The sequence below is a fragment of the Scomber japonicus genome, chromosome 12 (genome assembly GCF_027409825.1).
Source record: "Scomber japonicus isolate fScoJap1 chromosome 12, fScoJap1.pri, whole genome shotgun sequence".
Taxonomy (NCBI): domain Eukaryota; kingdom Metazoa; phylum Chordata; class Actinopteri; order Scombriformes; family Scombridae; genus Scomber; species Scomber japonicus.
The window spans coordinates 25,165,712-25,190,854 of NC_070589.1; the positions used below are offsets into that span (position 1 = coordinate 25,165,712).

Consider the following 25,143-nt stretch of genomic DNA (forward strand, 5'->3'; position numbering starts at 1 on the left):
CAAACTCTTCAAAAGATTGACTGGATCAGCTAAGTTTTTGACTTCAGGACTCTTTCCAGTACTGCAGGTCATGGAACATTTTGGAAAGCATCACTTTTATATGTACGTAACTGTTAAGTTCACTTAGTCATGCATTTACCCAAAACAGATTAGAGATGTTGTCACTTTTTCTGAGCTTGGAAAATTCAGATGCTTGAATTTATCGTTATTGGCCAGACAGCAGATCCCAACAGGCCGCTTTACTCAACCCCTCTGAATGGAAGCTACTTTATAGTCACCTTAAATTTTCAAAGGCGTCGTGTGTCACTTGAGGTGGAGGAAGAAAACACCTTCAAAAGCCTGTCAGTGCCTCGTCTTGGGCCTGCATCATAATCTCTCCTGTTTGCTGCCCTCCGCCACCTCCTTTCTTTTGCAATTCATATTTTTTCGAGACGTCGGGTGCACACATGAAGGCAGTAACGTTGGCCTTTATGTCCTGTGAGATTTGAAAGGAGTGAAGAGGTGGGAGCGAAATGTGTACCTGAAAACCTCCAAAGTTTAGATGTGGAAAGGCTCTGCTGTGATCAAAGGATGCCTCAGTTAGTTTTGAGGTGTAGTTGTGCCATGTACTGAACTCCACTGATGAATGGAGATGAATTTTTTTAATGGATTATCTAGAGAGAGACACATTAAATATATATACGTCTTAAAACTTAATGTCTCTATATAAACAAATTCATTACTCTTTATTTAATAATTAAACCTGCAATAACTGATTTATTTTGGCCACTTGGAGACAGTTGAAACCAATTATGAACATAGCACTATCATATCATAACCTTTAAAGTTGATCTAATGAACGTGTTAGCAAACAGTTGCACATTTACACATTCAACAGCTCCAGAGCAAGATAATCATCATTCATTTGAATACATGTAGTATGATATTTACTTTTTTAATTTTCATTTTTGGTCTCCATTGACTCATAAGGGAAATATCTAAATCCACTATGTTCACAAGGTAGTTGCTAACTGTGTCTATTTGCTGTTTCTCGCCTAGCAGGTAGTGTACAGTGGGTTGGTAGAGCCTTTAGGAGGAAAACAGCTGCCTGCCTGCTGTGGCTGGAAATTATGCCATGAGAGTGAGTTACCCAAAACTGTACAATTGCAGGCTGGACAGTTACACAATGAGCTGAAAATCACTACAAAGTTTCAGAACCAGAGATTTGATATATTGTTATTATAGAAATGATTGATTATAGTCAGCAAATAGTTTATCTCAATCTAAAACTGATTAGACAATAGCCTTTTTTAGGGTTTAGGTTGTAAAGCATTAGTGCTCTGTTTCTCTGTCTAGTGCTATGTCTCAGCTCAGTCAAACAGAATGAGGTGGATCTCAAACTACTCCAAAGACAAATCTCTGTCTTTCATCTGGCTGTGAAGTGAGCCTGCTTTCCAATGGTAAACAAAAGAGGGAGCCCAGCATGCTAATTAATGGAGGCTCTGATTCATGACACTCTTAATTATAATTAGAGGTTTGTAATTAGCCCAGTAAAAGAATGGCAGCCTGAGTAAGGCCTTCTGAATTGTACCTGTGAGAAGATTAAAAAACGATCACTCTGTCTTTCTTGCTCAGGCCTCTCCGGTTGGCGCTGAGGCATTAATATGGGCAGCTGCACATACGGCAAACATGAGATGACAAGCCTGACTAAAGATCTCCAGGCTGTAATCTTTTAAGGACTCAGATGAGCTGATAGTGTAAAATTGAGTTTTACAGCAAGTGTTTGTGTTTGTCATATGAAGAAGTTAACCCTGAACGGTTAAACAGAGCTCAGATCAATTCACTGTGCATCTCTAACTCCCACTTTTAGCATATCAGAAGGCATTTGTTTCCATTGGAGTCGACATGTTCTTCTTTTTTACTATGGATGTAAAAATGGAGATCCCACTCCGCCTCCACAATCAACAACATGATCCCTCACCGGCTTCCCATTTAATAATGCCCTTTGTGTTTAATAGGGATCCCTCAGCTGAGTGAAAAGCAACACAGCTCAGGATCTGTTGGTATTTTCTTGATCAGTTGTTCATGTTTGCTTTGTTTTTTCCCCCATCCCCATTTCCCACCCCGGACAACCATGCAACATGCTGTTACTTTACACTTCTTTTTTTTTTCATTTTAACTAGCAACTCCTCTTAACTACACTTTCTTGTATTACTTTTCTTGTTAAAAAAAAGAAAAGAAAAAGATGATAAAGCAAACAGAAATTCCTGCCAGAAGCCGACAGTAGCCGTGGGTAAACCAAAATGACTTTTGCCCAACAACTTGGCATTTGAACAGAACAGCTGCACTGCTTCCCTAATAATCACTAATAAATGGACCGTCAAGCGGGGCAGAATTCCTTGGTTCGCCAGAAGCCCGTGGCTACATAAAAGACACGTAGAGAGCAAGAGATCCTGAAGCTAGCCTTAGCTGCACTGGGCTTTGTTCTCATCATCAAAGGCTATGCTTCCTTTTTCGCAGGATCAAAATCCACAAACAAATAAAGCTCAGAAAATGAGATACGTACAGTAAGGTACTGAATTCCCTGGCAACTTTCCCTCACTGTGGGATATCGATAAACACAAGCTCTTTGATACTTTTTTTTTGTTGCTGAAGGTGATTCCTGGCATTTTAATATGCTGTTATGTTGTTTTTACCCTGCATCTTTTTTTTTCTGTGTGTGTGTGTGTGTGTGTGCGTATGAGTGTTAAATCTTAAAGCCTACCTCACAGGTGCACCCCTGCTTTGGGCAGGTTTAAGCAGTACAGTGACGGTGCTGTCTGTTTGGTTCAGAGAGGTCTCCTGGTCATACGCCGGCATGGATGGAGCTAAGGAGAAAAACAAACAGAAAGGGGGTTTACTGCATTTCACAGCAAAGCTAACACAGTTCAGTTTAGGTCGACATCAGGATTTTATCATTTTTTTTCTCGTCTTGTGAGTCATTCAGCTCGACTGAAAATGAGGAAAAGTAAAGCAGGCTTTCTCATTTTTACACTGAGCACTTATCGCCTGTTGCCGTTATAGCAACATAATTTAATCATTAAGTGCGGCAATAATACTGGAGTGAAACATTTGCTGCTGTCACAGAAGTATCTACAATATCTGTCTGAGAGAAAATCTTCAAAGTGGTGCACATACATCAGAGCAAGAAACTGTAGAAAGTAAGAAAAATGGTCAACCTCATGGTCATATTCTGAAGCAATCCCAGTTTTCATTAAGCAGAACAAGCTGTGGTTTATGGAAACTAAAAGGACAATTTGTCTTTGGCCAATCAGGCAACTATGCAAAATCTAATGTAATTGCCAGACCATATATAATTGAAATAAATTTACTAAAGCACCTATCTGGTTCAGTGATATAAAAAAAACCCCCAACAAACATGTATTTGAGCTCATATATTATTGGAGAGACGAGGTGGTACATGCACACATTTGCTTTTATTGGTTTGTTTTCTATCTTGCACGGCAGATGGATAGGATTTACCCTTTGAGACAAAAAAAAAATGGAGTTCAGGAGAGTTACAAGAGGGAGTTTCAAAAAACAGCAGTATATAACTTGGGTTCTAAGCAAGTTCATTTTCCATTGACACATTTAGAAATAAAGAACTCCAGCGAGGCTAAGTGTTATACTGCTTATTCGATATCACCCCCACACTATCTGGCCATGCTGTTGACCCTGCTGACCTGAGATCTTCGTAGTAAACTGGGTGATGACAGGGGGGCCATAGCCCTTGGCTGTGCTGGCGCGCAGGGTGAAGGAGTAAGTGGAGCCTGGGTAGAGGCCTGTGAACATGTGAGTGGTCTCGTTTCCTAGTTTCACCACCTTCCCGCTCTGGTTGGAGAGGTCCAGCTCAGGGTCAAAGGAGCTTACCGCCTTGTAGGAGATCTAGGAAGGAAGGAAATTAATATTCTGATAGCAGCTTCTGGTACTCCACTTTCAGCTCTCTTTAGCTGAGGAGGATTTATATTCATGCAATGAAAACGTTTCATGTCGGAGGCACCCAAGTGGCTCAGCAAGCTAAAGCATTTACTGTAGTCACTGTGTCGAGGTTTTATATCCCATTTTATCCCATTGTCCTGTTTCTTCCTCCACTGCACTACTACTGAGCCATTTTTTAAAGTCTTATATGTTGAATATGTTTGTGTGTCTGCTCCTGAATAACCAGCTTGTTTCCAATCCAGTGCAATAGTTCTTGAGCAATTAGTGCTGGACGATATGGATGAAATATATTGGAACAGTATTATAAAGAATATTTAAGTAATATCAACATAAATCACAATTTTGCAAATATATGTAAGATTGCATATAATATCAATTAATTAATATGTAGTCTTCAGCTCATTGTAAGTTCAGTTAACTGTTAACAGCTGTTAGCATGTAAATTGTTAGCATGTCAATGTTGCTATTTAGCTCAAAAGCACAGCCTTACAGTGCCACTAGCTTTACATTTATACCATTTGCTTGGACAATAGAATTTTGTAAAAGCAACATGATATGATCGTATTACCATATGAAAATATTAGAAACACCACCACCGAGGCTTTATATTGCTCTCTCTATCTCATCTGTACCACTCAGTAAAGCCAAATGCCACTTGTTCTCCGCTCAGAAAAGACACTCTCACTTCATGTATGAGCTTCTGACTTCATGTCAACAAGGCTTTATGCTGACATTTCCAAAATTAGTAAGGTACAAAAGCTCTATGGAAAGGTGCTGTTTCATAGCATGGATTAGATTTTACTGTACAATATTTCTCAACCAATGCTGATGGAGGCTTGTGTTTTTGGGGAGAGAGAAAATACACTTAATATATTCCTTCCCCATTAATAAACACAGGGAGCTCTGGAGGGAAGCATTAAGGTGAGTGTTTTTACTAATATCCATTTTGAATAACTGTAAAGTCCCACTTTAAGAAAATGCTTCTGCTCGTAAAGGAAAACCTCCATTATAATTCCAATTATGGAACACAAAGGGAGTTTGGAGTGCTGCATAATTCGTGTCCATCAAGTTTTGAAATGCTTCGAAGCCTTCTCATTTAGTCTTTGTCTGTGAAATAAGTCCGTGATGCCAAATCCTATATCATAACATTTCAGGGAGAGGAATTTGAAATTACTTGTCAACACTGGGCACATGGACAGGTTTTTACAATTAAAATAGAACTGACGGGAAAAAAATAATGGAAAACATTTTAGTCAATGAATATGGGCTTGCACATTACTACTGCTTGATACATAAAGAATTTTAAAATCACATTGATTGACATTTTTCTATATGGAGGGAGGGATGTGTAAAAGTGTCACAAATAACATGAACACATAAAATATACATATCTGTAAAATCTGACAAATATCTGACACATTTACATCTTAACATTTTTATTTGCATAAGAGCTTTTACCCTCTTAAATTCAAGTGATTTTAAGGCTGCCGATAATATAGAGAGTATGTCTTTTAAGGGGAAATAAGCATTAATCAATCTTATTTATGGTTTTTGGTAAATAATTGTGGCTATTTCCCTTTTATATTCCAAATTTCACAATGAGATTGAATTGCAATAACTGACAAGCAAGGAGTACAACGCTACTACCTTTACAGAGATGCTGGCTCTAGTCTGCCTTGAAAGTTGCCAATAAAATGGCATTCATGGAGCCCGGTCAAAAAGAAACCTCTTTGATATCATTGCTTGTCAGACATATTTCACTTGGAGTCCTTTGATAATGTCAAATCAAAGCAAGGTCCTGACTTATAAGAAGCAACTTCTCGGGAGTACAGGCAGAATACATTGTGGGTTACTTTTATTAAAGAGTCAAGACTGTAGCGATGTGAGGGAGAGACACCTGGAGGAAGCTGCTGGCTGGCTAGATTCTCCTCATCTGTCACCCTGTTTAAAACAGAGTGATATAAATATGAATAGCCTATCTTACTTTAATAAGAGCTATGATAATGTGAGAAATTTTTAATGATGCTTTATTATACATTAAAATAAGGAAATAGCAGGATTGCCAGTGACTTATTGCTTACTTTAACTAGACACATTACTATACTGTTAAGGCTTTCCGCAGATAGGGAGAAGTAATTGCTGTGGCGTATGAATATAATAGCCTGGAGTGGGTATTTTATAAGGTGAAACACATTTGCTTCAGCATAAATAGAAGTGAACTTGATATAACGGCAATGCAAACCACGCCATTTTCTCTGAATGCTTTTACTTGTACCATGAAATTTTAAAAAGATAAACAACTGAAACATATTCCTCTCAAAGTGATTAAGCGTGCAGTAAACCTGCCGTTTTTATGGATATTGTTTTCCTGCTCTTCTAGCACCCCTAAGTGCTGTACATCTGAGACAGGACACAACACTGCACTACACACACTTGAATAAACACAGCCTTGTTATGATTCTGATTTCAGGATTTTCCTGATTGAAATGTCTCTTTGCCGCTGAGAGAATATCTATTTCATATTTCATTCACCTCGGTCACCTGATGGCACGGCAGCGGATGGAGCAACCTATACGGCGGCCCTGATTGCATTGCTTTTACAATTCAATCTGCTCTTCTCGTATAAGAAACGGCCCTGTCAATGATTGCTAACCTAGTCAAAATACCAAGCGTGAGCAAACTGTGACAAGAGGGAGAATCAACAGAGGAGAATCAATCTGTGAAAAAAAGGCTGAAGGATTACTACCACCTTAAGCTGGTTAAGATCAATGTGTGTATATATCGTGTAGTATGGTGTGTGTGCAGAGACTGTTTCTCTTATTGAGGACTCAATGCAGCTCCTGGACAAAGATGGCAGCGGCTGTGTGGAGCCTTATGTCAACATTTGCTTGCTGCTGAATCGTGATGAGTGTTTGAGGTGTGCTTCAGAGATTGCGTTTTCTTTAGAGGTTGTCCATCTGTCACAGGACAGAAGATCAAAGCGGCTTGGAGTTGATTCTCTCATAGAAAGATTATGAGTAACAATGATACTTCATAAAAAAAGGCAAAAAAGAACTTGACTGACTTAAGTGAGTCTAACAACGTGATGCAGGTTTAAGCTGTTCCAAGTGTCTAATAAAGTCTTAAATAAAATTAAACAGGAAAGATAACAGCCTGAGACATTAACTAGATTACTGAAAGAGGTAAATATGATGATTATGGCCACAGAGTCACACATTTCACTATGAAGAGTAAAAACATGAACAGAAAAACAGAAAGAATTCAAATTAGACTGTGGTTGGAAGATTTTGATGTTATGTTAAAGCCTGAGTTTAACCTAAACCTGAAAACATGACCAAACCCAGGTTAGTATGGATTGATTAGTTTCCATGGTAACACGGTAAATTCAAACTTCATTTTAAACCTGCTCTTTTTTAAACACAGTTTTCTGAAGTAAGCCTGGTTTAACTGCCGATCTCACTTCATGAGCTGTCAACAAACTAGCAGATGTATCTCATTTCTAAACCCTAACTCGAGAAAACTGAAGTGAACTATTTGAACATTTTTGTCTGTGGATTGCTGCCCATCACAGCTGTGTAAAAAAAGAGCAAAAGAAATGCCTACAATCCATAGAGAGGAGGAGGAGGAGGAGGAGGAGGAGGAGGGGAAAAAAGTGTAATATTGGAACTGCTCTGAAGGATGATCAATATCTGTTACATTTTGATAACCCTGCCACTTGTGTACCTCATACTGGATGATGATGCCATAGGTCTGAGCAGGTTCTCTCCACTTCAGGATGATCTTCTCCTCATAAGCGCTGCCTTGAATGGACTCCAGAGGAATGGCCCCTGGCACTGTGGGAAAAGACCACAAACACAGCAGACACATTTGTTTCTCAAAGCAGAGGACTCATTTTTTAAAAGGTAGGCTAAAACATAGTTGAATTTCCATTTATACTTATTTAAAAGATATTTTTCCCTTCGGCTATGCATGTTTGTCTAGTCAAATGTTGTAAATAATAAATTGGATGAAGGCTGTTCCTATTTTTGCAACTTTATTCTTTTTCTGTGATGATCTACTCAGCCCGGCACCTCATGCTGATGTGCATAAAACAATCAATAAAAGTGCTTTTTGAGGTCCTGCAGTGCACAAATGGCCATGAGCCAAAGTCAAACACATTAATAGAAATATGCATTAGTATTTGAAGTCATTGTCACTAAAAACATACACCTTGACACATGTGTTACAGCAGAACCGAACACTTTTCGCACAGATAAAAAAAAAAAAAGTGTTGCAAACAAAGATGAACTAGCAACCCTGTGGGAATAGTGGGAATCATAATCTTTCTGCAATATTTTCTTGTGCTGATATACTGCCAAAGAGATCTGGTCCTTTAACCCCTCATGTGAATTGCTTTCATTTTAACACACGTAAACAGAATGACGTGGAGATGTCTTTTTTTTTTTTCCCAAGATTTATCTTCAAGAATGCAACTACTGCTACACCCGTCTGTACACTTGTTCCCATGGGATCCTAAACACACAGATCCACAGACACACACACAGAGCAGTCAGATAGTGAGAAACAGTTGCCACTTTCAAGTTCCCAACCAGCGATATCTGAGCCAGACATGACAAGACTCTCTTTTCGTCAGCTGAGCCTGTTTGTTATCTAGCGGCCGGGGTTCCTTGAGACTTCTTTAGAGTTCATTTCCTGTGTCTGGTGAAGCAACAGAGTAGCTCTTTCATCTCTGAAGGAGGTGAAACAACTATACCAAACAAAAGGTTTGCTGTATGTCTCCTGTTCTCCTGTGAAAAATATTTGGAAATTCCCAAACTCGTCCTTAGTGTGTGCTTGTGATCAGGTAACAATTATGCTGAAGATCTAAAAGGTCACAAGGCACAATAAACAGTGATATCTAAATAGTTCAAATAAGGCACTTACAGCTGTTACTGCAAGATGAAAAGTGATTTTGTGTATATTCAACATTAAAGTCTCATTTTTTGACAGCTTTGATGGATTGGTGTTTGCTACTGCTGTCATTACAGACCATTAGTACATATTTTCATGACCCTGATGTCAGTTAAGCTAATTTTATCAGATTGGCTGCTTTTGCAATTGTGATTATTTTTAATATAGCAGTTGTGGTGCTTGCTTATTTCTTTTTTTTTTTTTAAATCTTGCTTATTTACTTTTTGAGTATGTATGTAGGTTTGGTTGGGTGGTTGTGTAGCTATTTGCTCTTTTATCAAGACTGTGAAAAAACCTGCATAACACTTACCATCCTCATCAGTCTGAACTTCCAGCTCAGTGCTCTCCTTAACACCCTCCAGGTTACGCAACACCAGCTTGACACTGAGGTTGGTGAAAGGCGTCAAGTTGTGGATGGTGTGTTGAGGATCGCGGCTCTGGGTGTCATAACATACTTCCTCCCGGGTCTCCTCTTTGCCGCCAACCCTGGAGCGGTACTGGACGGTCAAGTTGTAGCTATGGCAGCGGGTCACGTTGTAGCCTACAGGCTCCCAACGCACCGTCACCTGTTTGGATTGGATGTCTACCACTTCCAGCTTCCGGGGGCCGTGCATGGGCTCTGGTGAGAAGGACAGAATGAGAGGAGTGTGAGCATACATAAAAATAATCAATTAGGACAAAAAAAATGGCAGGTAGTGCGAGATAGTTTCAATAAAAAAAAAAATTCAAGGATATTACTGAGGTCTATGCTAGGGCACAGAGAAGATGGTGTTCTTTTGGGTCAAAGAAAATCTCCTACAAGATTTTTCATAACACTTAAGACTCTGTGAATACATTTTTCCCCCACATTTAAATACTATTTCTACTGTTTGGAATTCATATTTCCAGAAAATATCTTTAAATTTCAAAGCCACAGCCTGATGCCGAGCATTGCCACATCCCGTCACCGTTGCTAACTTGGTCTCACAGCAGCTGCACACACCAAGACACCACAGGTCTGCTGGTGGAAACCCTCAGCAGGAGGTGTATCATCCCTTCAGAGCGTGCCGTTCCTGTGCTCCTTCTACCTTGTCCTCTGCCTTTTCCATCTCGCCCAGTGGCGGTCAGCTATTAGCACCACACTGATAGAGAGTCAGCCAGCCTGTCAATCCAGGCAGGACACAACCCCCACTGCCATCCTATCACCTCTAACCACATACACTGTCTCTCCTTGCCTTTTCTCTTCAACTTTCTCACTCTCTCTCTCTTTTCCTTCTCTCCATTCCTCTTTTTTTATTTCTTCTCTCTGCCCATCTCTTTTTCTGTGGCTCCCCCATTTCTATTTCCCTCTTTCTCCTCATCTCCTCTCTCTGCTATACCCTTCTATTTCCCCCTCCTGCTTTCTCTCTCTCTCTCTCTCTCTCTCCTTTTCCTTTCCTACGGGAGGAAAGCAGCCCAAGCACAAGGTAATGGGATCAATTTCCATTCCAGGTTAAATTCGCAGTCCATTTCTCTGGAACTTAACACTTTACCACCTATTAGGAAGAGCCAGGGCTCAATTTCCCCGTTCCCCAGGAGACACAGTCCAGCAATTCAGAGGCAACCACGGCAGCCATGTTTAACATTCTGGAGGTGCAATGGGGTGGGGCGGGGTGGGGGGGGTAACTGGACTGGAGCCCCAGCATGCTGTCCATTTCTACAGACTGTGCAATGGACATGATAAACAAGCAAGAATCTACAAATAGTGTGTTGGCAACCTTTTAATGTGATGCCCACATACATTTACAATGCAGTATACACATTATTGCTCTTAGGTCCAGTAGATGTCTTATCAAGTTTTAATTTAAAAAGTGTATGAAACAGTGTGATTGATAATTGGATTAGTTTGTTTTTTTTGTAGCACTGCAGAAAAGCTACAAGACAGAAGTAAAGGGTCTTCAGGAAATTAGGTCATGACAGGTGACATGACAGAAGCTTGTATGAGTGAAAAAGGATCTACAAAAAGAAAAACAGTGAGAAAAGAAAGGGGCCTGGCAGTTGAACGAAAGACTTTTGTATTTCAGAAGTAGAAATCACGGATGTGATCTCTCCTGCGCTTTCATAGAGCAGATGAAATAGCATTAGAAGGGCCCGAAGGAGGCAGAGGCAAAGCTGTTGAAGACAGATGGGGGGAAGGGATATGCAATGTGCAGCATACAGTACATGAAGCATACACACAGGGTAACAAATAATAAAGTATGTCTGGAAAATGAAAAAAAAAAACATCTTTCTAAATGGAAAAAAATGCTAATTAGCTTCTGTTTAAGAAGGATTTGTCACTTTTGTCACTATAGGTCTGAACAGCATGCACTGATATCCTTGGAAGAGCAGTTCAGCTTTGAATCAATAAAAACATTTAAACAATAGCTGCAGAAAATATATTAATTTCTGACTGGCTGTGAGGTATTGTGCTTTATAGCTTGCAATAAAGTGCTTAATATTCTTTGAAAATTCTGCAATGCTTTGTAGAGGTACCCTCACTGAATTTGTCATCTTTGATAAAGGGTCTCCTAGGTTTACTGACCTCTAATGATTGTTAGAATTTGAAAGAAATGTTAATCTTTAGTGGAGACTGGTACTGTATGACAGACACCTACCTTCAAAGGGATTAGAAATAATGAGAATAAGCACTAACAGACAATAGGAAAGCTAAATCGACTCTACTGGTAATCTACTGGCTACTTTAAACAAATGCAATCAGACCAAAAAAAAAAGAGATTCTAAAAACAGAACCAGGAGGAAGTGACAGAGGAAAACAGGCCCCTTTCAAGACAGTTGCAATGTTGGGAGAGCCATCCAGAAAATAGAAGTTTAAACCCCTTTATTTGCGGAACTATCTGTTGGCCGCACTCAGTAGGCAACGGTTACACTAAAAGCACAGAGAATTGCAGGGTGGCCAGGCACAGAAATCAAATTAAACCAGATGCTCTCAAAGTGACAAATGCACCAAAGTGTGAATCTCAAGCAGACGTGCACAAGCGGCTGGGAAGTCGTCTAATTTCTGGAGCATTCATGGAGAATGTCACACTTCCATCTTTATGGAACGTCATAGATAATGTCCACTGCACCTTAATTCTGGCCATTGGACAGATGCCAATATACATAGGAATGACTTGTGAAAGATGTAATTATTCAGAGGAATAGCATATGCCAAATAAGGAAGAAGAAAACTAAAAGGAAGAAATTATTTATCTGTACATAAATTTGAAATGGTCTTATTGGCACATGGTAAATAGATTTGACAGATCTTTTTTATTACTTTGGCCATTTAGTAAACAGCTCTTATGACTATTCTATAGCCTCTCCCTGGAGTTTTGTTGAGAAAAGGCTAATTGTTTGTTGCCCCATTGGCTCCCTGTAGTGCAAATGCCAGCTGTCTGAGGGAGGCAGTAAAACGTGAGGATATGTGGCGGGCGCCCAATCACAACTTGTACCCCATGACTCAGAATGACATCATCTGTTTGCATGAACAACAAGGTGCCTTATCCATTGCAGAGCCTGGTCATGGTTGACTTTGAAGGAGAAGGAGAAGGGAAGGAAAGGGGAAGGAAAGAGAAAAAGAAAAACACCCTGTACCCTCCTCCCCCACTTAATCTGAAATGAACGGGTCGCATTGAATGGCTGATATCCTTTATAAATCCTTTCGTGCATAAATGGAGCCTATGCAGCCATTTTCAAATGGGCCCATAGGCCCATGAATGACAGCTGATGGGATGAGCCTATTACCCCAGTCTACTGTGACTGCTAGTTTAGTTTTATTGACCGAGCAGTAAGAGGCTCAATATCAAAAGCACAAGCACATATCACAACAAGGAATAACAAGGCTATCTTTTGAAATCCATCTTCCCTAACCCTTTTTTTTTTTTTTGCAATCCTCACAAGATATCAAACACTAAGGGCGACATTGGGGTGAAAGTACTGAAAATATGACTCTAATATCTCCCCAGTATGGCAGATATTTCTAGTGGAATAGAGTTATAATAATGGCTATGAAAGCATCCCTTGGAGCAGGAAATTACTGAGGTCTATCTTATGCCAGGGCACACAGAATGAGCTCCAGTGAGAGCCAGATTGGTATTCCAAGCGGTGGACAAATTATCACCTGCCCCACACTCGCCGTTGTAATTGAATAATTTGAATTTGACATTTACATAGAACTATTAGTGATTTTTGTCATTACGGCGTGACATTTAAATAATGTTTTTAGAAATTATCAGCACATTATTGCCTCTTTTTAATTCGAATGGGCCCCGCATAGACGCTACGGCGGCTGAAGTGATAACATGATTTCCCAAAACATGAAACGACAACAACAACAAATAACCGCATGTTATAGCCGTCTGTCCTAGAGGGGGCTTCAAATGGTGCACTTAGCCCCTGGGTAGAGGGAGACATTAGTCCTGGATGAAAGGAAACAAATTGGGCATGTCCGGAGCACAGCCACTTTACTGTGAGACAAGTGTGTGGTGTGTGTGTGTGTGTGTGTGTGTGTGTGTGGTGTAGGGAGGACAATGTGTGTTTTCTAGCTTTTATATGGTTTTATGTGAGTAAAGGAGTGTCCATACACACGCACAGCAGCACACGTCTGGTTCTTCAGCATCTCACTGGCTATATGTACAGAAGAACGATTTACTTATCAGATCTTCCTCAGGCGTTGCAGCGTGCGAGACATTCGGAAAGCCAGGATCTTTATCAGATCCACATCGATTAAGAGCAGAAAAGCTTGGTGCTGGCATAGACTTCCATCTCCACGCTCAGCAAACAGAACCAGGAGTGGGGTAAAAAGACTAATTCCCCAATGATTAGAAACCACCGTCAAGTCAATGTGGTTCCTGAGCTTGGTTGCTATCTCATCACGATGAAAAAGCGGCGAGGTTGAGGGGGAGGAGGAGGAGGAAGAGGAGGAGGAGGAGGAGGAGGAGGTGGGAGTGCTTGTTTTTTTTTCTTTTTTAAGAGATGAAAAAAGAGAAATGCCTCGACTTTCACGGGATGGCATGCAGACTGTCGGATTTCTTGCCGGAGAATGTCAGCCAAGGCTTGTCACATGCAGGCGCCTTCGTTGTAGACAGTACCAAAACAACATGACAACGGCGAAGATTAAATCCTGGTCGGAGGGCTGTTTTCATGTAAAGTGTTCCATTCTAGGCAGTGAGGCCTGGTACTGCCGTCACTTATCTCTCCATTGCTGTGTGTTATTCACTCTGTTCTGTTTGAGCTGGGCGAGCTGGGGAGGCGAACACATTTGTTTGCCTCTTTCTATTACATCTCAGTGATAGCACTGAGGCCATTGAGGTAATGACATGGGTTTTACACTTAGGAAATCATTTTCATATCCCGCAGAAGCGAGCCATAATGATAGCTTTTGATAACCGACAATCAAAGCTCCATCACCCTCCTAGAGTGCTCCTCTATGCAATCCTCCGGAGGAAGAGAAAGAGAGGAGGGAGGGGGGGGGGGGGGGGTTAAGAGGGAGAGATGGAGAGAGTCAGTGGGTGGGTGGAGAGGTGGGTGTGTGGGGTGAGGGGGGTCGGAGAAAGAAAGCTAAGACAGAGGACAGGGGAGGGTAGGGGAAGTGCCAAGGTTTCATCAAATGCAACAAGTCAAACCAGGCCTTGAAGTTGACGCGTGTACACATGTTATAATTGATAGCACTTTAAAGGCATAGTACATGGACCTCTTGTGTTCCAACATCCACCCTCTACACCCATTACAAAGTCAGAGACAAATGCCCATGTGCTCAGGACACACACACACATACACAGGCACTTGCCTATACACCTTGGAGGCGTGGATAATCACAAGGATTTATTGAATGGTGGTGGTCGCTCCTCACTCTATCAAGTCCTTCTTTATAGGCCTCATGATAGATGAGACTGCCATGATGGGTGAGGATGAGGGGCGGAGGGGCCTATAACGCACTGGATCGAATTGAAACCACAGAATGAGCCCCGGTGCTGGACCGGGGCTGGGCTGCCACCTTGTCTGATGAACCCCCCGAAGCTGTAGGGGTGGAGATGAATGGGTGAATGCCTTCCTTCTCACAGCACTGAATAGAAAGAGAGAGGGAAAGTAAGACACACTCTAGCAGCACAGGAGGATGATGTATGACAAGACTCCAGACTGTCAAGTCATACCAAGTCAGTGTTTGTATTGTTCATGATCGACCACCCTGTGTTACCCTGCAAAGTCAACGATAAACAACTGTGTGAGCACAGGAACTGAGAAAAATTTGGAAGTGCTTATAATTGATTGTGTGTGATTTATGTGGCCTTTTGCAATTCATTTTTTGGCAATATGCACTGTGGAAAGTCATGTCACCTTGTGTCTTCTGTCTGAAGAATACCACATATCTCCAATTTCAGTGATTAATATTTTTTTTAGATGAACTCAAGTAATAAGTGTTCCTTTATGGGTTGTGAAAATTCACCTTCTTCTTCATTCATGGTTTTCATAGGACAGCTACAACCACTAGCAGTTCCTGTTTGCACAGTATAGTGAACAATCAAGTAGATTACTTTTGATACTAAAAAAAGCATCTAAATTTAATGATTGTGAGATAAGATCTAAAGATAAAAGGATGGCCTTCATCTCTGACCAGGCTTTTATAGATGCATTTATCTTCAATAGACTTCAGAAAAAGAGTTTATTACTGCAATTTCTGGAGTAATTTATTCACATTTCAGCATTATGTGTATGATGCGGTTGTGTTCCTGTTTGATTTATGACACTGGGAAGGAGGGGTGATTGGGCACAGGATTTTAAACATCCAAGTAGCAAGCATGCTTTTTCACCATTGTAGGCAAGCATGGAAACCCACCTCTCATATTCACTACCCTAATATCCAGCATATACTGTAGATTTGCATGGAATCAGTAATTTCATGAATTAATAATGGTTACTCACTCTCCTTATTTTTTGCCACATACTGGACAGTGCAGTAATTTAAAACCCACTACAGCTAAAAGGGGTTTTACATTTTATTCATCATGACAGTAGTATTTAATAGGCTAGACTAACTTTGAAGTACTTGAGGTGATATTTCCGTTACTCCTACAGAACCTTCCAATTCACTAAAATATGGAGGTGCCTACAAGTTATAAAGAGTTGCACTTGTCGACTGCAGTGTCTAACAATGTGATTAACCAAGCAGGAAGGGAATAAATAACCCAATAAATAACAGGGTATAGAATCTCAGTGCACAGCAGTCTTTTCAATCCTTGAACATTTACAGGGATTAAAAGAACAAACCTAGCAAGTGTGTCTCAGGGGCAAAAGGTGAAGGGAAGCGCAAGTCCACTGACAGGATGAAAACAAATGGACAGCCAGTTGATGGGAACAGCAGAGGCAGCGGAGGTGGAACTGGTTTAATCAATCTTTCATTTTGTTTCCACCAATATGCTGTGTGGTGATTGGGGTCAGAGTGACAGGTAGAATGACCTCCTCCTCCCCCATCTGTCTAAACACATACACATGCCCACACACCCATCTCCACTGTCAGACCAGCCTTTGTATTTTGTGTTAAGGGTCCTGGGGAAAACGCCTGTGGTTAGGAATTACAAAAAAGAAGGAATACAAGCCTTCATTTACTGACAGGGACGCAATCTCCACAGGAGCAGTGGGAGGTTACCAAGGTGATTCTTCAACTTCAACGCTCCCCAGATGGCTTGTATGGCATTGTCATTTGTCGCCAAAAACCCGCATGTGTTGCACTCAACTCAGGGTGTTACACTGTGAGTAAATCAAAGTGAAGCGCTTGACTTTGTGAAATGATTGCCGCGTTTTCTGAGCCACCTACTTACGAGATATATGAGATCTAAGATCTAGCTATCTAGGTGGGTGAATACAGGGAATAAATCGCAGCCATCCTGACATTCTTGTCCTTTAGTTGAGGAGGAGACACAGAAATGTTCTTGAGCTACAGTTATACAACCAGACTGAATGAGTGCTTCCTGGACGCCTAGCAAGGGGAACGGGACATCTATAATTCAGCAAAAGGATGGAGTAAATCTGTGACAAAAATTACTGCAGATAGACCATGAATAATTAAACATGGAGAATAGAAACATTTAAAGACCTTGAGAAGCATTTCAGTTCAAATTTAAAAACAGCAGAAAAAGGATTTTGCCAAGCATGACTAAACTACTGCTATTTATCATCCTCTTGAGGCTTAAGAGTTGAGGTGACAAACCTCAATGATAATTGTTTGTGAGGAGCTGAAGAAGCAGCTCTAGAGTAAAAGGAGACTAAGTTTATGTGGATGTCACCAGAGTATCGTTTGTGCACATCTGTTCTGAGAGTTTCAATTCTTTAGTGTTTGGGGAATAGATAGCGGGTGTGATGGAGATGTGGGAAATAATAATAATGTAACAGCTATAAATGCAGAGTCTCTCTCCTTTCCAACAGCAGTTGTTTGAAGACGTGTCCTTGAGATGAGCACAATTTCACATTTGCAGAGCCAATATCATACAACACAATTCACCATTCTACTTCCAACTGCCTGTGGAAAAAAAAGCCTTTTATTCTGGCCCGCCTATAACCTTCCTGCACACCACAGACTCAATCTACCCTGTTTTCTCTAACTGACAAAAGAACACAAATTCAATGGGCCTCAAACCAAGGCATTTCATCCGCCTTGCCACAGACAATATATAAACCCTATAGGTCACATGACTGCCAGCTATTGTGAGTGACACACCAGACCAATGTTATCTGAGATGGTGAGGTGAAGTGGCTTTCTATTCATGCCTCAAGACAACAATAGCATTAATTAGACACATCAAACCTAGCAAACAATTTCCTTTCCTTTCAGACCCAAAGAGACATAAAGTATCTGCTCAATCTCAGCCTTGGGGAAAAAAAAGCAACCATCATGAAAGGTTTAGACCTCGTTGAAGAAATTTGGCCTGTAGACATGCATGAAACTATAAAAAGGGAAAAAATAGCAGTTATAGCTGACAGATCATCATTCTTCTTTTGTTATTAAGTGTTAAAGCTTTCTTAGACAAGATTTTGTAAGGTGAAATATACTGACACACTTAAGTGCAACTAGGCTGCTGGAGCTAACCTATTTGGCAGGTTGACAATAGCAACCACTTGCTAAAAACTATTATACCTTCTTAGCAAACATTGTATTGTTTTTATCCTCTATACTGTACATGTCTTTGGATTTACTGCCACTGATGCAAAAAATGTTCTACTCTGCTTCTTTTATTATTTAACTATGCAGTTACAGTAAATAAAGGAGGCTATGAACAATCAATTCTTCCTAGAAGAATGGTCAAACCCACCCTGGCCTTTATAATGTCTGGACATTGGAGAGTCTTGCTATGTACTATTTTGCAATTTCAACCGAGGTGAACTCTGACATGTGTATTTGCAAAATTTGGCCAGAGCTTGCAAAAAAAAACTGGGCACAAATTCATGGAAGCGAAAGAGTCAGAGTGTATATTCACAAGTGGTACCAAGCTCTAACTGTCCTGGAGTCAAGTCTTCTCGTCTATTAAAGTGAATGGTTTCTTGACAAATTAAGAACACATCACAAAGAGGCCCTTTTGTACTGCAGATTGCACCTTTCAACACCCTCCTTGACAGCTGAACAATGCCAGAAAGAGAGGAATGACATTAACTAATTGCACAGCTTATATGATTCATATGATTCAATCAAAAATGTAATGACCATAATGTTACATGAGCACTGTTTTATGGCATTTTTTCCAGAGTTTGTGAATGAGTCACAAAGTTTTCAAGGTCTGGCAACGTTGATATTTTTCTCATAAGATTTCTCTGGATGATACAGACCTTCACATTTTATTCCATTCATAATAACTGGTACATTTTCATGGTACACTTCACCATGGTACACTGTAATGTTCAATCCTTCTGCAGTTACATCCATATGAGTTATGCTTAGTAATATAAGAGTGCTTTAAAGAATAACTCCAGCTGTACTGAATATCACAACTCCCCTATCCAAGGAAGGATTCTGTCAGTGTTTGAGATTTTCTGTTTAATGATTTTACTTAATTTTAGTTAGTCTCAACGCAAATAATAAAATGGATTCTGTTTACACTTGATCCATGTGATATGTATAGCTAAAAGCAGCACTACCTTTTTGATTTCACAGTTGTGAAGCTTTACAGTCGGGTGGGATATAACCATGGAGTGTGTTAGTATAGGTGCTGTAAGAGGCATGCAAGCAAAGACTTTGGAGTTTTTGTTGATGAAATTTGCCCTGCAGAGTTTTTAGCATTTGTAAACAAATATTTTTTATTATAAAAAAATATATATTTTATGTTTGGAAATGTTATTTTTCTATTAAAGCCTCTGATATACAAATACCACATAGAGCACCAGACTTGTTTGCTACTTGGATATAAATACATTGACTATTAATTTGTTAATTAATTAGTTTTATTACAGCTCCTCCGCATCATAATCTTAAATAAATAATTATTTATTTTAATGTTTTGTGAAGCATTTTACTTTAATTTTTCCTTTTTCTTCCAAAGCATGTTTGTGAAAACCTTTCCTCGCTGCATATGATGGATAATTAGACTTTTGTGATGCATATAAAATGTATATAACTTCATATTACAGTATAAAACTCTTTTAATTAGTTCTGTCGCTTTGATGTTTTTTGAATTTACAGATTTATCAAAAAATACATCTAACTAAAGAATGCCTCATTTATGAAGGTGTGCTTAATAAATTACTAGGAAAAGCAGACTGATAACATTTAAAAGTTTTCAGGAGTTTCTACAGTGGGGAAAACAACATTCACACTAGTGCTTTTAGTTGTTTTGTCTCTGCACGAAAGTCACAAGGACAAATTATTGTACTTTGCTGAAATAGTTATTCTACCACTACTCCCTGTTTCATGTTGCCAGAGAGTGGCGCCATTCTTATTTGCATCAAAACAGACCTGGTCCTTCACTTATGAAAGTGGTAGGCTAAATGCAAATAACCAACCTTGGTGTGGGTGAACATAATTGCACAGCTCCTCCTTACTCTCCACTGTTATAAACGAGTATTTAAGCGAGGGCTGATCCCTGATTAACGCTGATTCCCCAGTGTTTAATAGCACTCAGTGCAATAGAATGGCAAAGTAAAAACAAACAGATGAGACTACTCCCACATGGTACGGGAGCGCAGATGGAGAGAACTTATAGATGGAGATGTGGAGCTGGCAGAGGCTGGAGTCTGAGCAGGTGTTTGGACCCAGCATGGACAGCATGTACTGCCATTTATAAAGCGCCCGGGAGCCAGCGGGACAGCGAAGGCCACAGGGTGGAGAGAAGAGGCACACACAGGACAGACTGTTCTTCTACCATGGAAACTAGTATTATTTCTGCTGCATGAGAAATACGTGTGGAACAACATGCTATGTGCTGACCTTCTGGCTCAATGAACTTCAAAAGGTTTTTAAACACTCAAGGGTTGTGATTGATTTAGACATTGTTAAAGTGGCAAATGAATCTGTCATCAGCAGATGTGTGCTGAACAGACAATCTTGAGAACATTTGTATTAGTGGAGTAACAAACCATTTGTGTGAACTGTCAAAATTTTAAGAATCAAATTTTTTAACCCAAAGCAGATTTTGATTTGAATACTGAAAAGCTCTGGAAAATATTTTCAATAGAGATCTAAAGTTAAACTCAGACTACAGAGGAGTGGCTGTTTAAGGCTTGCTTATCTGCCTTCCTCGGGTGGACTGGAAATGGTTTCTCTGTGTGAGATGGTCTCTCAATAGTGTTGCTGAAATGCAGGGCACCCTGCTGTGATCCTAGGGCACCACCTGATAATACAGTGTCTTCCTTCAAGTAACACTTACCAAGCGTGGAGGACTCCAAAGTCGTAAACAACTCTACACAGACCATCATTTGACATGAAAGGGGATTGCAGTCACCAAATTCCTTCCTCTTTTATCTCACAAAATGTTTGCAGAGTAATTCTGGACAGCAGTGAACGTAGAAAATGACAAATGTAGCCAAGTTGTGAAATTCCACATTGAGGATATGCAGAACAAAATGTTGTTTTAATCATTCTGCAAACCTTTGAAACCCACAAATAACCCCCTAAAGCAATCACAGAGCCTTGGATAAGACATTCTTTTGATGTTCACTAGGAAAGTAATGTGCTTCGTGGGAAAGAAAACCTTTCAAGGCTACTCCTTTTTTCCCCCTGCCTCTGAATTGAATTGGTGGCGTCCTTGCATTATACATTCCCCATTTTACAGAAGATTGAATTAAAACATCCTTTGTCATCAGAAACATTGCTCAGTTTGTAAAGTGACCAAGGCATGGCTATGAATAATTATGTGGGAGACAGTGCTCTAAAGTAGCCACAGATTTTCATTAGCGCCTCTAGATAGCAGTGCAGGGAGAGGGGGAGTGAGTCTCTGGGTCTGTCTGTATCAACAGTGATGTATCACACAGCCCTGTGAGTCTTAACCGTTCTATTAGGAGCTCTGCTGAGGCCCAGCCTGTCAGTGGGAAAGACCAGCAGAGAGCCGGACAAGATCAAGAGCAGCTTCCTCAAACACACTTCAGGAGTCAGGGCCATCAATCTCCCCGACTGTGACCGGCGGGGTGGCCAAGGGGCAGGACCCCTGCAGAAGCAGGGCCTGGCTCAGAAGTCTACACAGGTAGGGCCATTCATCCCTATCAGGCTGACTAAAAATGAATAAGCTCATGACCTTCACAGTGGGGAGAGGGGGTTACACCCTGGGTAGAACAGGGAGAAAAATCTCATTTTCATCAGCATCTCTCTGGACACCAAACAGCATTAGCCTGGGAAAATGCTGAGGTTAGGTTTGTTTTGTTCCCCTAGTTGGCATCCTAGAGCAGCATGGGAATTTAGCTGGTTAATGTTGTGAGAAGGGCAATTTCTACAATATCATCTGGTATTCTCAAAGTGTTTATGTACAGTACATGTTTGAGTTTGAAGGCCTACAGTCAAGCAGCAATATAATGATCCAAATTTAAGGTGCCACTTTGTTTCACGCATGATATCAATCTGTGTTGGTGATGAATTAAGAAACTTGCAGGGCCTTTAGAATGAGATTAAGTTGAATAAACAAGTAGTTACAAAGTTAACCATGTGGTATTTTTTAGTTCCAAGTCTGGAGCTAACTATAAATCATATCAATTATTGTGACACATAGCTGTTCAAATACTGAAGGAAGTTAAAATACCTTATAAAAACTTGTTATTATTAATATTGTCCACAAGTGCATCAGTTTGACTGTTACCTATAATGTTTAAAAAATGAAACAATGCGTTACTTCATGCAGGACAAGGAAGTCATATGCCCCAGCTGTAATCAGCTGACAGCCACTGATTGAATCAGCACACCTTATCAGTCACACACCAATCACAGCCATTCTCACCACAAGGCGGGCCCATTAAACATGACTCCCATCTACACTGTTCTAGCTTAGCCATTGCTCACACTGCTGCTGGCAAAGCTTTCCTCCACCACCCCAGCCTCCACCTTTCTGGTTCAGGGTCCCATCATGGCTCTAGTCTAGGGTCAATCTACAATTCATGTCTTTCTTTCAGCCCACTCCAAGGGGCTCTTGCATTGCGCTCCCTGTTTTTAGCTCAGCATGCTGCCGGCTAATCCATCTTAGAGTGGAGTCTTCAATGCCAAGTAAAACTGTATTATCATTTGTTGCAATAAATGGTTTAATCTATGATGAGAGTGTTCCTGACTGAAGTACAGTACAAATAGAAAATAGTACATTTATGCCAACAATCTTAATTAAGATCCTTGGGCAAAAACCATGGAAACACTGAGGGCTTTGTCTACAGTAATAATTACCTGTAAATAAAATGGCCATGATACATGTCAGGCTTTTGTGAGCTGCAGTTATTTGCAAATACAATGCTGTATTACCAACAGTGGAGCCCTCATGGCCATTTATTCTATGCAGAGGGGGATTTGTAGAACTATGAATCTTTTTTAAAAATGTTTTGCTTGTAAAATTGCATTAGGAACAGTTCAACCTCAAATAAAACAAACATAAAGGAAATATTAAAACAAATACTAACCTTGTGCTTCACCAGGGACATTTTTGGCTTCTGATTTTTATTTTTTATTTTTGGCACAAAAAATAATAAAGCATCGAAATCAACATTGGTGCTAATCACTGACATATCCCAGACTACAATGTTCCATGAATCAAAATTAATGAAAATTTTGTAGTTATGATCAGGGCCGACATTTTTTTCCCCACAACCGTGGAAAATAATATTAAAACTGGCGTGCGGGACTTTTGTCTCCCCCCCCCGGCAGTAAGAGTAACTACAAAAACACTATCAACATGCGTTTACGTCATAGGCTCTGCTGTAGCCTACTCTGTCACTGCTGTTGTGGTTGTAAAACCAGGGATAAATTGCTTAGAGTGTCACACCGTCCCCACAGCCCTACACTGCAGCCTAGATTCACTTGCAGACAGATTTGCAGCTAGATGAGCTGATCCCGATTAGGGCATTTATAAATGTAGTGAAGGGTTTGGAGGCAAACTCATTTGGAATTTTAATTGCTTCCTTAGCTAGATCCGTTTCATCATATCTGTCCTTTCAGGCATATGATTCTGTGAGTTGCTACTGTATGTTTTTAATGTTTGCTTGCATGTTGTTTAAAACACTGTATTGCTGCTCAAAAAAGTCCCATAATCTCCATGGAACTCACCTGATTAAATCAAAGTTTTAAAAAGATAACTATTCTATTATATACTATACTGTTATATACTACTATATACTGTTCAGGACTATATATACACATTAATATATCATCTGCATACATTGGCATTTGTTAGCTGTTACATTGTGTTAACTACATTACAACATTATCTCCTGTTGTATACAACATATATATATAACATATAACATATGCTTTTTATTTTATAGTTTCTGTTCTAAGCTCATATATTCTGCCAGTATTTCAATACATAGAACAAAAATGTATTAGAATAAAGGATCCCTCTGTCTTGTACCTTTTCGATACCCCATTAACTCTGACTCTGGCGCTTGGCTGATTGATTTATTAGTTGTGGTATAGTTTTTGCTTCTCTGGTAGCCAGTATTGACAAGGAGCGATTGGACTATAGGATGAAAACACTGTAGGATTGATTATATCAGGCTTTGGGTTCCAATACAGCACTTGTAAGTATGATCAATTCACTTGTTTTCTCTCCACATGTGGTTTGTTAACAACAAGAAAGATGAAGAAAATTGCAAGCCAAAAACTTTAAGTCTTATTTGATGCTTTATAACTTTTGATGTTTTCCAGTGTACATGGTGACCAAGCTTTATACATTGATTGACACAATATTAATCTTATATTAAAGCCCATTAATGTGGCATGGTGAAACAGCACAGTGTATCATCTCCTTAAAATTGGTGCTTCTTTATTAATAACATATTTTGCCTCACCTGCGCATTTGGTCCTGGCCCTAAGAGGAGGTCCAGGTGCTCCAGTGCCTCCCTCCAGAGGTCTCGTCAGCAGGACACTGATCTCGTACTCTGTGTCAGGGTCCAGGTGGCCGATCTTGTGTGTGGTCTTGTCTACGGGCTGCAGGTCATACATGGTTCCCGACACAGTGCGGTACTCCACCTCCCTGTCGATGATTGGACCATCTCCATTGATGGAGTTAGCGTTTAATTGAATCCATAGGTAGGTGGCGCCGACAGCAGTTAGCTGAGGGGGTGCAATTGGAACTGGTGGCTCTATGGAAACAAAAAGAAAGTAAAAAAATATGTAATATGTGTATAAAGCAGTGAAATTCCCACAAAAATGTAGATACATATTTGTACCAAGCAAACAAGATGCTCAAAATGAATTGCTTCTTTTAAACAATCAAATCTTCTTCAAGCGCATGAAGAATATGTTTATGTTCATCCAATTATCAGGGTCTTTAAGAAGCCACGTAACAATCAATAGTTCCAGCTTTAGGAATGAAATACCTCATCATCGGTTGTACACTGAGTGAGTCATGTAATCATTCACATTTTGAAAGTGACTGCAACTTCTAAGAGAGGACTAAATGAAGTGACCCAGACCTTGAAAAATGCTGGCTCCTTGAACAACATATCGATTTTAATCACTTCTGTGGAAAAGCTTCGTAATTGACAACTACTGTAGTTGTCATCATTCTTGTCTAATTGAGGAGCTGGTTCAGTTTCTCTGCTCATAGCCTTCTGTGGAAGTTTGTA

At 40.1% G+C, this 25,143-nt stretch overlaps 1 protein-coding gene across 1 annotated transcript in view; it reads right to left on the reverse strand.

The window, feature by feature from the left end:
• Nucleotides 1-25,143, reverse strand: part of LOC128368929 (receptor-type tyrosine-protein phosphatase mu-like) — a 156,711-nt gene that overhangs the window by 62,909 nt on the left and 68,659 nt on the right. The window contains exons 7-11 of the mRNA XM_053329854.1: nucleotides 24,364-24,657; nucleotides 9,218-9,526; nucleotides 7,681-7,790; nucleotides 3,702-3,903; nucleotides 2,744-2,846 (exon numbers count right to left, since the gene is read on the reverse strand). Of these exons, the coding sequence (XP_053185829.1) occupies nucleotides 2,744-2,846; nucleotides 3,702-3,903; nucleotides 7,681-7,790; nucleotides 9,218-9,526; nucleotides 24,364-24,657 (1,018 nt within the window). The remainder of the gene's footprint in view (nucleotides 1-2,743; nucleotides 2,847-3,701; nucleotides 3,904-7,680; nucleotides 7,791-9,217; nucleotides 9,527-24,363; nucleotides 24,658-25,143) is intronic.